The 13622-nt window shown below is 38.5% G+C and overlaps 1 protein-coding gene across 6 annotated transcripts in view; it reads right to left on the bottom strand.

Annotated features, from left to right (window-relative positions):
• Window positions 1–539: 539 nt before the first annotated feature.
• LOC117392393 (DNA (cytosine-5)-methyltransferase 3A-like) overlaps window positions 540–13622 on the bottom strand; it is a 28858-nt gene continuing 15775 nt past the window's right edge. For 2 of the 6 annotated variants that reach the window (XM_055232388.1, XM_055232389.1), the window contains 16 exons: window positions 9844–10047; window positions 9541–9699; window positions 9125–9232; window positions 8655–8802; window positions 8409–8552; window positions 8136–8341; window positions 7813–7925; window positions 7034–7217; window positions 6451–6535; window positions 6208–6353; window positions 5799–5889; window positions 5521–5669; window positions 5369–5454; window positions 5219–5288; window positions 4740–4858; window positions 3120–4389 (listed from right to left, as the gene is read on the bottom strand). In XM_055232388.1, coding sequence (XP_055088363.1) covers window positions 4248–4389; window positions 4740–4858; window positions 5219–5288; window positions 5369–5454; window positions 5521–5669; window positions 5799–5889; window positions 6208–6353; window positions 6451–6535; window positions 7034–7217; window positions 7813–7925; window positions 8136–8341; window positions 8409–8552; window positions 8655–8802; window positions 9125–9232; window positions 9541–9699; window positions 9844–10047 — 2154 coding nt within the window. In that variant the 3' untranslated portion in view covers window positions 3120–4247. Of the gene's footprint in view, window positions 4390–4739; window positions 4859–5218; window positions 5289–5368; window positions 5455–5520; window positions 5670–5798; window positions 5890–6207; window positions 6354–6450; window positions 6536–7033; window positions 7218–7812; window positions 7926–8135; window positions 8342–8408; window positions 8553–8654; window positions 8803–9124; window positions 9233–9540; window positions 9700–9843; window positions 10048–13622 lie in introns of all 6 variants that reach the window. The other 4 variants (XM_033990449.2, XM_033990446.2, XM_033990447.2 and 1 more) reach the window with 4 other exon arrangements.

Raw genomic sequence — 13622 nt, 5'->3', positions numbered from 1 at the left:
CAATTTTAATAGGTGATGATTTGTGGTTTAAACAAAGTAAACAAACGAAAGGGGTGAAAATTGTGAAAAGTTACATCAATACTGCAAATGTCTTTCAGTTAAAATGCATTATGAATAAAGTATTATATTCAAATAGGCCTAATAATACAATGACCCATGAACTTGTATTTGTGGTACTTTTTTATTTTGAGAAAGGTAAATCTATTAATACTGAAATCATCTGCAAGCACTGAGGTTTCTAATCTTTGAAAATGCCATTGAGTCTACAGCAAACTAATCCCTTACGGAAGATACATTTTCCCTGTTACAAGTGAAAGCATCATATGTAGATTGGCCACAGCACTGACGTCACCCTCCTGAGTCTAAGGAAAATAGAATTGTATCTCAACATCACAACCAAGTCTTAAATTTGAGGACAGGTTGTGCCACATTTGTCTGTGTCATGCCTCACAATAAGAGGGTTCTGAGTTTGAGCCTTTGCTTGGCACCGTGACTTCCTTCCACTAATCTTATGCAAAATGAATAAAGGACACAATGTATCACAAGAAACAGTCCTTTTTATTCACGTTTCATTTCTTACATAGTTTCAAGTACAAAGTTAAAATGCCTTTTAATTAGTTCATATTCATACAAGAGTAAAATAATAATAGTGCCTTTTTCATTACTACAACAAACTTAAATACAGTCATGTAAAGACAAACTTGATTTAAAACTCCTAACAATATATTTTTCTTATTTTCAGATAAAATTTTAGCACCTTTTTGAAAACATCCACCATTTCCTCCCTTCCTTAAAAAGTCATCTTCCTTTAAGTCTTTGAGATGTGAGCGCCTATTGTTGTATTGTGTAGGTTGTGTGTGTGTTGACTTGTAATGGACAGTGTTTTAAATATGTCTGAGTATGTATCAGTGAAAAACAGCGCATTTTTCAGCCTAACAGCTGTACATAGGCTAAAACAGACATCATACCCTAATCATTCTTCTGTATACAAATGCCACACCAGTTCTTATGTCTGAGTCCATGTGTGCACTCAAATAGGCTGAAGCTGAAATTACATCTGCTACTAATAGTGGTGATATAACTACATTTTATATACGGTAAGTACGTAACTATAACTGTTAAAGGTACTGCATTACACAAAATGACTCTTGTGAGCTTTGAAATGTTATAATGTTGTTACCTCCTCAAAAACATACCTAGAGTTGTGTTTTGTTTCATTCACACATGTTGTCTACATCCCCAAAGTTGAAAATGCTCAGTTTCACCTTGTGATGTCATTTAGAGTTAGTTTTAAGGTGAATTAGTCAGTTTTAAGGTACATTTTTGGCCTCAATTGAACTGATTTACTCTGAAATACTAGAACAACCTTAAGTTGTTGCTTTTATTTTAGAATTTTTATGTTTTACCTTTCAGTTTCCTGAATTGCCACTTTATGACATCACAAGGAAAAACAGATGTTCTGTTTTCTGTTTAAGAGAAGAACTAATGTTCTCACTCAGGCATGTTTTTGGTGAGTAAACAACATTATAATAGATCAGAAAATGGTGTAATATAGGTCCTTTAAATTGTTTCACTTATTGTTTTACATTGGCATTTACTATAGGACAAGAAATTGACCATAGAACTCCTTAGAAACTAATGAAAATGTCAACACATTCATGATTCTTGTATAAGTATGTCCTCCAGGGCCTCCATACATAGCCCATAACAGAGGTGTTACCATCAGATTGAAACATATTTTTTATTTCTGATCTTTTTGCTAATTATTGTAGTATAGAAATTTAAGTATGGTGTGACAAATGGTTTATGTAGCAAATATTATTTCGGCTTGCCCTAACTGAGCGCATTCAGAATCTGCTCATTTTCATCCTTTGTCCTTGTGCACAATAGACAAGTCACTATACGGTAACTAACTGTAAATATGCGCTCTCAAGCCTCTCTCTCTATCTATAGGCCGAGACTGAACAGAGCACCCACCTGTAACAGCACACACACTTACACACAATAACAGGTTATTATTGTAGTTATTATTACCATTATTATTATCATTACTCCCTAATCTAACATCATGAAGCTGGAGATTACACTGACTGACTGACATGCAGCACCTGGGACGGGGTGGGTGGGTTTGGAGAAGGGGTGAGGGTGAGGAGAAGGGTCTGGGAGCACCAAAAGCCCCTAGGAGGTGTGGCGCCCCCTAGTGGACCGAGTAGAGGCCTGGTGGCAACAGGCGGCCGGTGGAAAGCACAGTGTGTATGCAAATGTGTGTTAGGGTTAAAGAGTTAAAAGGCACCTATTATACTTTATGGCTTTATTACATCTGTGTACTTGTGCGTACTTAAATATTGCACCAAAAAGTGATTTTCTGAATGTAACAAAATGGGCCACTGTGCGAGGTTAGGAAATCTGACAGAAAATGTATTCAATTTCAACATTTTTTGTAAGGCTAAAGTTAGCATAAAATGTATCATTCTTTAAAATCCAAAAACTGAGCCACGTTAGAGCCACGTTACAAACCAATGTACTATAATTTCAGGAAGGGCATCTGATGTAAAACTTCAGCCAAATAAATACAAAATTACACAAATTTGATTGGCAGATGATTAGCTGTAACAACCACACAAAAGCCTATAGGAAAGACATTGAGCCATGACTAGTATAATAGGTGACTTTTGTATAAGTCTGCACCATGTTTGATTCCTGTGATTGTAACCTGTAAGAGCACTGTAGAAAAGAGCTGAAAAAGCACCTGAAGGTTGGTTGTAGAAACAGTAAGATAAGATCTTAAAGTAAAGCTGCTGGTTGTACTGTGGTAAGTATAGTACGTGTCCAGTTCTGACGCTGGTTTGTGGAAGGCTTCCTGGGAAATGGGTCATGTTACTTAGAGCACCAGACTAAAGAGATGTTTCGCAAAGACAGCCCTGTTTAAATGACTAATACTTATGAATTATTAAATTTTTCTACCAGAAAAATAACACTTATACTATGACATTTAGAAAGCATTTACCTTTAGTACATTTGTGGTTTTACTAAAGGCCGAATGGATCATTCTCCTGCCCTTCAGGAAAAGATTATGTCACCATTCCAGTAATAGAATAATGTTTACTTGTACTGAAATATATTTGATGTTAGAAATTTAGTATTACTTAAAGCACACCTTGGGCCCATAGTTTTGGGGGAAAGGCTTTAGTTTACATTAACTCACATAGATAATAGAACCAAGTTTGCAGGTTCTTTGACACTGGACGGGCCAGTTGTGTAAAGATATAGATGGTTTAAACACGGCTGTCTGCTTTATTCGTCGGAAGTTGAAAACCAGCAGGGCATCTGACATTATAGCTGCATTAACTGTAAGATAGTTGTCTTACATCAAGTAACTAAGACCAGTGCGCCTGGTGAGTCTTATTTTATAGTCATGTTTTGCTACTTAGGAAGAAAGAATTTTAACCTAAAAAGGAAATATGGAAGCCACCAGAGGGCAGTCTACACACCTCTCATCTACACTTCTGATGTGTTTAGACCTGCAGCTACTATAATAAAATTCAACCAAGTCTTGCAAAGAAAAAAAAAGAAAGAAAAGAAAACTGTTTTAGATGTCCTCAAAAATATAAAATTCCACATTAAAAAGCTCACAACAAAACTGCTGTGTTTTTATGTCACTTAAAAGCCTAACATTTTAAATAGCAATGGTCCTTTAAATTAATTTCAAGTTTATATTTTCTTCAAAACTTTCATGATTATAATTCTTATGTCATCTACTTAAAACTGCAGCGGCTAAAACAACACAATTCTGTTTGTCCCTTAAGCACCATAAACAGATAAAAGTAGATAGTAGTTAAAAGTTGCACCATTTTATGAGTATCGTCAGTGTGTGACCAGCATCAGAGTAAAAACTAGTGACTGTAGCATGTCACTATACACCAGAACTCAGGGAAGTGGTTCAGATGGAATAGTTTGTGTTAATGTAGGTATTAAAAACAGGAAGTTGTATGTTTGGTGCCCCCTGGAGGACACAGATCTAAAAGACATCAGGCTGAGTGAGAAGACCGGAGTCCTGCACCAGTTGTAAGTGTATAAATTGCCTTTGCTCTGAGGAGTAGCACCAGGGGACTAAAAGGTTTAGTATTTTGCGATGAAGTCCTTTGTGTATATTTGTGTGTCAGCCAACCTTCATGTACTAGCTGTGTTTGTCTGCCATCTTGTCATATTATTGTCATATTCTTATTGTTGAGAGAGACTTGTCAGGACTAGTTGCAGGCGAAGTACTCCTTAAGGGGAGCAAAAAGGTGCCTGATGACGGGGACACTCCAGGAGCGCCCCAACAACCGCTGCCGGGCCAAACGACTCATGTTTGACACGTCTGTGTAGTGCACGGGGAAGCCAAAAACTCTGCCAACATAAAAGGTATTTAGTCAAAATAGTCACACTAAACTTCTCAGAAGGAAGAAAAAAAATAACAAATGTACAGTTTTATTGAATGTTTTTTGGGGGGCATTTGATAAATATTTTCAAAGTATATCACAGCTTTTCCAGATGTATGAAATCTTTATCTAGCTGGATGGTTAGCCTATTATTGTGCATGAATGAGTTCTATTTAAGCAGTAGAAAGAATTTGGGTAATTACTTAACACTATTCTATATCTCCTGCTTAGGCAACAGTTTAATTCCTTTGTGATCGACGTGGTCATACAGTACCTCCCCCTGTGTTGTGCATTAGTCGTGAGTCTAAAGAGCAGTACCTCTCCATCTCGGTACACCACAGGATGTCCTCCTTGTTGTCCATGTAGACAGGGAAATGCTCATCTTTCCCCTGCTTCACAGAGTTGGAGCGTGTCGTTATCGTACGTAACTTCTCAAACTGAAAATCACACCCGCACACCAAGCCCACACAGAGACACACAAGGACAGACACACAGCAATCCTTTTAATGCTAAAGCTAATGCCCTTTGGATAGAAAAGGGTGACGTGCGACAGAATTCAAATCAAAACAATCAATACAAGTGGTTCTCATTTGGTCTTGTGGGACCCAATTTAACATAATGTTGCATTGCATTCACTTCCAATAATATCTAGTCATGAGGTGTTACTAATGCCATAATAATACCATAATAATAAAAAAAAATATTTTTAAAACAAGTCTGTCTAGGGTCCTAGCTCACCAGTTGAGAGTCACTAATTACTCATTTATTGACATCAATAAAATGAAAATAAACCATACCTTAGCTGTACGGCCGTGTTCAAGGCACTCTTGTAGGTCCAGCTTGTCATTCACCATTGGAGTAAGAGGCCTTAAAAAGAACAGAGCCATTTTTTAAACTATTAATAGATCAGACTTCATTACAGCTGGTTTTGTGGTTTTGTGCAGTACCTAGACATGCCGGGCAGGTTTCCCCAGAAATATCGAGCACGGTGAGCAGCAGAGACCTCTTTAGCATCGATCATCACAGGATTACACTGAAACATAACAACAACATTGGTGCATGACTTCATCATACAATACAACTTAAATGAGACACTCACCTCTAAAAAGCGTGAAATGTCCCGTTTGTCACTGACTCCCATGGCAACCACGTTTTCAAACAACCAGAAGAAAGGCCTCTCGTCACCAGGTTTGGGCCGAGCTTCATGAAGAAGTCGGTAAAACTCAAAAAACAACCGCCCAGTTCCCTCTGCAAAAAAATTAAAAAATTTAAAAAATTAAGAATCAGGGTCAGTGTTTCTTATTTGCCAAAGTTCATTGTGGCTGCAAAAATTACCTCCTACAATATGATTAGAAGGAATTATTTAAAATGTCTTACCAAAAAGGCCTTTTCGTGCAGGATTGACTATTGACAGGTCATTACAGGGACTTCCTCCTATTACCAGGTCAAATGGTCCCCACTCTTCGATCTGAAATGACAGTACAACTCATACAGTATTTACCATTCAAACTACATCATACTCAACACAGCATAGTAATATTTTATTTATTCAGGCCTGTTGATGGACACCACAATTAAAAGATGTACGCCACAGGAGACCAGATACACACAAGAACAGTTGCACAGTTCAGTCACAATTTCATGTCAGGATTTTTAAAACGTCACAAATTATACAAATGCTTTCTAACATTAGCACCACTAAATTTAAACCTTAATTTCTTTGACATATTAGACTTTCTGATGTAAAAAAAAACAAAAACACTAAAAGCACACATGTTGCACTCACATGTTTGCGTGTTACATTGCGGACATCCCCGACATACATGATGCGTCCCTGGTGCCGGACCATCCCCACGGTGATGGAGTCCTCACAGACCTCTGACGCCACGTACTTGTCCACCTGGAGCCCCAAGTCTTTCAGCACCAACAAACCTACAGACAAAGATTACTACTGTTACTGATGGAAAACTATTTAAAAATAATAGCACAATAGCACAAAATACTGTATCCTCATAAATATTAAGGTCACCTGTGGCAATGCCATCAAATAGCGACAATACTCGGATGGGCTGCCTTTTTTCTGCTGCAACTGGAGGATACAACTTGGCTGGTTCCTAAAAAAACAAGAACATATAGGAATTGTAACTGAAGAACAGTTTAGTTAATTTATGAATTGGATCTGCTCCTTCTGCCAACTTCTCTGGACAGACATTAAAGATGGAAGATAAATTAACAATTAAACAATTAAATAAGTATTATGATTCCAGAAAATGTTCATGTAACAAAAATAAGAGATTACTTGTGTGAATTCCAATCCTGAGGCTTATCTGTTCAAGTTGTAGTAGAGCTAGTAGCATTGAAAACATTTTTTAAATGTACTGTTGTCTTTCCGTATGATGCAATATGGGGAAGAGGCTTGTCACATATTATTTTACTGACAAAAATAGCGCTAGAGTTATCCAAACGGGTCACAAAATGTGCATACTAATACTGATTATTTACCTTCTCTAGACTGTTTTTCTCTGCAAACGCATTAGTAACGTAATGACATGATGTAATGTTTTGAAATTATCACATGCATTTCAAAAGTGCAATGGCAAATGTGCACATACAAAGTCTTGCTCGTGGTTGTTGGCAAAGAAGTGCTGGAGCCTGCAGGGCCAGTCGTCCCGTCGCCGCAGCAGGCCGTAGGTGCTTCGTGGCCCACACATGTAGCAGTTCCATGGGTCCTCCTGGATGGCTGCAGCTGCTGAGCCTGCCCCAACCAGCAAGTCCACACACTCTACACAGAAACACCTACAGGAAGAGAGATCAGTATTTCTTTAGTTTGAAAACCAAAAAGGAAAATAGAATCTGAAGACATGTTTTAAATGTTTCAATGCACACTAGATTTTAGTGCTATTATTGTGTTCATATTTTGGTATTCATTTTTTTTTGTACAGTTTCTAGGAGTCTTTCTTAGAGCGATGTACTAACTTTCACAAGTTTCAGCTTCTGTTATATGCAACATTTTACCATACCACTTTTTACCATTCAAAAAGTAATCATATTTTCTTTTAAGGTGTCATATTTATTCCATATTTACCCATGGGTTCCATTCTGTAACGCATAGATAATGTACTCAATTATTTAAATACATTTTTAATAAGCTGATATAAGTAAAACACCATTGTTGGATAAATTGTTAGTGCCTGTTCCCGAGTAGATTCTGCCTCTGTAACAGTGTCTAATACTGTGCCCAAATTGAAGGAGCAGTACCGTAAATAAACTTGTTGCTGATTCACTCTGGGTACTACTGCATCATATTTGGACATTTGTGGGTAAACTGTTTCAGTAAGTTAAATCAAAACCATTTGTATTTGAGTCATAAAAGAGGTTTTGTTCCACTGACCTGCAGCAGTTGTTGTTGCCGCACATAAGCACTTCCCTGCCTCCACAGCAGATGGTGCAGTACGACTGATATCCGTCATCATCGTATTGATAGGCACACTCCAGGAATGAGTTCTGCATCAGGCAAGATCAATGAGGGGAGATTAAATCATTTATTACTACCGTTACAATTTTTTCACCAAACAGTAGTAAAATGACAAGTGAAATATATGTGTGTGTGTGCATGTGTGTGTGTGTGTGTGCGTGCGCGTGTATGTGTGTGTGCGTGCGCACGTGTGGGGGTGTGTGTGAGTGTGTGTGTGTAAAATGCTGTAAATGCCGTACTTTGCAGCCTTGGCACATGGCTCCCATAAAGAGAGGATGCTCCAAAGAGACATTGAGGCTTCCACATGAGATACAGATATCTGTGAAAAGAAACACAATTATCAGCATTAGCCCCACTTTAATTTTGATGCCATAAAAAGAAAACAAATCTGTACTTTTACCTTCTATGTTTCTTGTCTTCTTTTTTATTTCAAATATTAGCCTCTCTAATAAAAAAAAAAAGTAGTATTAGAATTTAAACATTGATATTTATCAGTATTGGTGTCTGTTTACCTCTGGTACCCTCGTCGATGACCTCTCTGATCTTCCCCTTCTCTGCTGCATTTTTGCGTGGCTTCTTTGCAGGTGGAGGTGTGTATGCTGCCTCAGGCTCTGCCCACATTTCATGGTACACCTCCTTATATGGATTTTGTTCCTCTGTGAAGCCAAGGACACAAGTTTACTAGTTTAACACTGATACATGAATAAGAATACTATCTCATACAACATAGCAAAATAATTTCATCTCATGAGGCGTACCCTCAGGGGGATCCAGTGATTGTGGTCCACCAGGTAAGAAGCCAGTCATGGCCCATTCGATCATCTGTCGTGTCTGCTGCTCCACGGCTTCTCCTTCATCACTGGAGTCACACTGTGGTAGAGGCCTGCCTGCCCGGGTACTGGCCACCTAGACACAAACACACAGGAAATCTCTACCATCTGATGTGAGCTTTGTAACTTGTGCCAGTCTGGATGGAAAAAAATACCTTTCATGTGAAAACAAACACCAGTTATGTGTGGTCATCTTGTGCTTTAGTGTTTGCGTACAACCTAACTATAGTCCGTTACTGACTTTAGGCTAGTTTAAGTGACTCTAAAAAGTCCTGCCATGTTAAAATACAGTATTACTTAAACATGCATGAATGAAAGGAACAAAACTATAACGGTTAAAATCCCAATTTAGCGAAATAGTTAGTGTCAAAAATAAAGTTTAACTGAGAGTCAGTTACCTGCAGTGCTTCAAAGATGGCTTTGCGGTACATGGATTGTTTGTTGTAGGTTGGTTGGTGGAAGGCAACGGAGAAGGAGCTGAACAGCATAAGCTTCTCCACACAGACCTATGAACACAACAACAATATTATTATTGAGGTGCGTGTGCTTGTCTCCTCTGAACAATTGTAATCAGTTAAATGTTTAAGCAGAAGAAAAAATTCATGGTTGGTTTATTTTATGCATGCTTTTTTGTCAGAGACCAGGTTTGAATGTCATCCATCCTCTTTGACTAAGGATTGTTTTTAGCTACTGAAATATTTAGCTACAAATGAATAATGGAAAATGTAAGGAACTTAAAAAAAAATTGTCATCATTCAAAATAAATGGGAGGATTAGTAGGAACTTTCAAAGTCATCAAATTTCTTAAACCCACCACTGAGAACTTGCCATCGCCGAACCACATGACCCAGCGTGTGCCATCTGCCGCCCTGCTCCTGCCGCTCACCCACCAGGACACGATCCGGCCGGGCCACCACGAGAACCCCCGCAGCTTCCCAAATACCAGGGTGCCAATGCCAAAGCCACGGCCATCCTGTAAGTAGTCACAATATGTGTAGTATTATGAACCAAGGGATAGAGGACACCTAATCTAAGCATACATATCTAAGCATACGAGCGACATAAAATATTATTTTTTTGTTATACAATCAATTGTACAGAGGCTAAACTGATTTACCTGGTACTCTATTTCTCTGGGTGTGGCCTGGTCTCCCCGTGCAGCAGGCTCCGGTGTCATGGCAACAGTGGGAGAAGCGGGGTCTGTGTGCTGCTGGGAGGGGGGCGGGGCCGGGCTGGGGGGCTCCTCCTCTTTCTGAAAATCTCCCTCTGATAAGTCGTCCATCATGCTGATTTCGGCCTCTCTGTAAGCTCGCCTCTCAGCCTAGAACGTACATTAATAAACAACTTTAAGGTGAAAACATGAAAAACAGAACAGAAATTGTTTGCAAGTCCAAACCTATTCCTTACTTTCCAAACGCATTCCTTGCCTCCTAATTATTCACCGCGATTAGTTTACTTTTCAGAACCTTCAGAGACCAGAGCCATTGCAGTAATGCTAACAAACACTAGCATGCCATCAGCACATTTCCTGTTTTGCCAAGGATAAAACTTATAATTAGTTGCTGCTTTTACAATATACCTGTATAGGGGCAAGACAAATTTTACTTTATTACATGAAAACTACGTGGCATAGCCCCTTTAACAATCAAAACAGATTTTAAAAAAACTAGCACAATATCCACAAAAAACTGAAGGTGTGATTTCTATTTTAATCATAGAGTTTTCTTTATAGGACTGATGTATTCTATTGAATTGTGTTACAGGTCCATTTAGGAAACAGTCGATGGGAGACATTTATCTGTGTGGGGACTGCGTTAGATCAAGGCCACAGCAATCCAGGCTCCAGGAACAATCCACTAATTGTGTCTAAACAGGAAGTGAGCGAGCGAAAGAAGAGAAAGGGTGTGGTATCAGAGCTAAAAGAGTTCAGTGAGTTCATCCAAGTACAGCACATGGATAAAGCTTTATATTACTGCATTGCAATGGAAAATACCAAGATATTGACACAAAGGCTATTAAGAATAATACATGGCATCTTTAAAATTTAATCCTGATATTTTTGCAAAGTGTGTTCAGACAGTGGTAGTATAAAATAACACAAAGTAGAAAAGTTAAGTAGTTCCACTGGTTTAAAATGTAATAATCATTGAAAAGGCTTATACTCAACACAGATTCAGTGAGAATGGAGCACCACAAGTGTTGCTTTGTATTCCTAAGTTTAGTTGGCAAAAATAGACAGAAACACAAATGAGCTCTTACTTTGGCAAAAGAAAAATCTTACAAGGAGTGAAAAAACCCAGGATTTTAAATGAACCTCCTCAAATTAAATTGAGCATTTTAACGAACAAACAGATCCAAGCAATTAATCTGAATGTTTGTGAGTGCAGGTTTCTTTTTGTTTAGTAATAGAGGTGGCAGATATATAAAAATGGCTAGTATCATAATTTGTTTTGGAGAAACAAAAAAATAAAGTATCAAGTATATTATAAAAACTGCTTACAAAGGCCACAAAAACAACTATTTCCAGTTAAATTTTTCAAATAATAGTATACAGTGGTAAATCAGTACTTTTGAGATTAATTATGTTGCTTCCACATTTTTTGTGCATTGCAACTTCAGCAGATGAAAGTATCTGTGTATGTGCACATCCAAAAAAGTCCCAATCTGGTAAAGTTACAAATTTAGGAATGACATCCTCCTCAGTTCTTCTGCACATGCGCAAAATTCACAGAGCAGAGAGAGGCAGCAGCCTATAAGGACAATAGAGGTCGAAGGTATAAATTCAGGAGGAAAAGATAGTAAAAGTGACTGTCAGGTCGTGACAGTGTCTCCTCAGTTCGACCCCGAGGTCGCAGGGTGACCACATCCCACTCCTGTTGACCCCTGGCCCCATAAAAGCCCTAATGGTCCTGTTACACGGGCCATAGACAGACCACACATTCTAAAGAGCAGGACAAATCTGCACAGATGAGTTTGTAAAACAAATATGGATTTTTACAGGTTTTGGCTCAGTTACACCGTCTCAGTAAGATCAAGATTGATACTGTACTAAAAAGTATTGATCAAAATATAACATTTAGGTACTTTATATTTCTCAAAGTGGCATTGATCCTCTGCATGTTACCTGTCCATTAGTCATCCCTGATTTTAAGTATCTGCTCCATGCATGTTGATCAGGGCTGGACTATTGTCTAATCCCCAAACCCATCAGTGGATGAAGCGGTGTATGTTGCCTGGTAACAGGAGTCATGTGACCATCCCACATGAAGAGGCACTGACTCACTCTGACGCCTTCATCTGCAGTCACACAAACAGGTTCAACCTCCGACTGAGGACACCATCCACCGAGAGAATTACTAATACCCTCTGAGTAAAATGCAATTCGCCAAACCCCCATAAACATTGGCTCAGGTGGGATAGCGCTTTTCCCTTTTACCAGAAGGTCTGCGGTTTAACATCTGCACAACACATTTCATACTCTAGCTTGATCGTGTAATCACGATTGATCGCTGCTGAATGTCAGAGGAAGCAAATAGGCGAGGAATATTAACTATTTCACAGATCAGAAAAAAAAATGCGTATATAAGACCAACAAATTATTATTGTTAAAGATCTATGGACTCATTCAGCCTCCAAAGTAAGTTGTTTAATTGTTATAAAAATAACAAATAATAACTTATACCTTTGATACCATGATTTGGCAATGTGAGTTTTCATTCAAGGCTCAACACAAATGCTACAGGGGACTGTAGCACAGAGCAAGTGGACTCAGCAGAGGTAGTAATCTTGTGAGTTATGACTTTGAACTTTATCAGACCCTGTGTCCTGGTCAGTGTTTTCACTCTCAGCCCTCTCCTTTGTCACCTCTGAACTCTGACCCCATGACCTCACCCATGAGCCATCTCTGGAGCCACGCCCCCTTTAAACTGCTACTGATCCTGACCTCTGGATGAACTTTTCCTGGTATAACATACACAAGTACATCACTGTTACTGTTATTACTACTACAATAACACACCACTCTTCTTATTATGTATAATCTAACACTACATCAAACATTGGGCCATTTTTAGAAGTCAATGTTCCTGATCTAAACAGGAACATAAAAAAGGTTAAAGAGCAATATAATAAGTAATCTTAAGGTGCATTTAGACATGTATAGGTTTGCTCCTGGTATGAGCCCAGTTTAATTCTGATGTGGACTTGATTTGGTCCTGGTTTAGTCCTGGTCTAGTCCTGGTCTAGTCCAGTTTTAGTTCTAGGTTTAGTCAGAGTTAAGTCACAATTGTAATGTGGTGTTTGTGCATGTCTGAACACACCCTTAAAACAGTCCACTTGATTTAGAAAAGCCAACTGAAATACTGAATGATTTAGTCACGATTTAGTCACTCAATTAGACCAGTATTCTATTTTCTATACAACTCTTTCCACCAGGGCGAAAAAAAAAACAACAGAAAAACATTCATTACATGTAACAAACGGTAAGCAAACAAATAACGATTTCAACAAGTTCATGTTTTGGTGCCAGAAAACAGGTGAAACAAGGAGAATATCAATAATCAACCATATAGTTGACAAAAATATGTGTAATACTTAAGTCTGTATCCACAAAACTAACCGTAAGAATAACCTTACCAGGTGAAGGCAGTATGTTACATATATTTCTTAGTGCCCATAGGAACATCAAAAATATACTGGCATCACCCTTACATCCTTCTTGATGCACTTCCTATTGGTGATCTACCAAGTGAAAAATCCAATAGACTTACAGCACGGACATCTTGCGTCTCTCCAGGCCGCTTCCTTCCTGTCATCCTCAACACTTTCCCTTTTTCTGAGGTTTCAAAGCAAAACGTCGCCCTATAGCCTTCTGCTCAACCCTGACGCCCTGCTCTG

The sequence above is a fragment of the Periophthalmus magnuspinnatus genome, chromosome 24 (genome assembly GCF_009829125.3).
Source record: "Periophthalmus magnuspinnatus isolate fPerMag1 chromosome 24, fPerMag1.2.pri, whole genome shotgun sequence".
NCBI lineage: Eukaryota > Metazoa > Chordata > Actinopteri > Gobiiformes > Gobiidae > Periophthalmus > Periophthalmus magnuspinnatus.
Note: the sequence above shows the minus strand (reverse complement) of the source record. Positions and strands in the feature narration are given on the sequence as shown.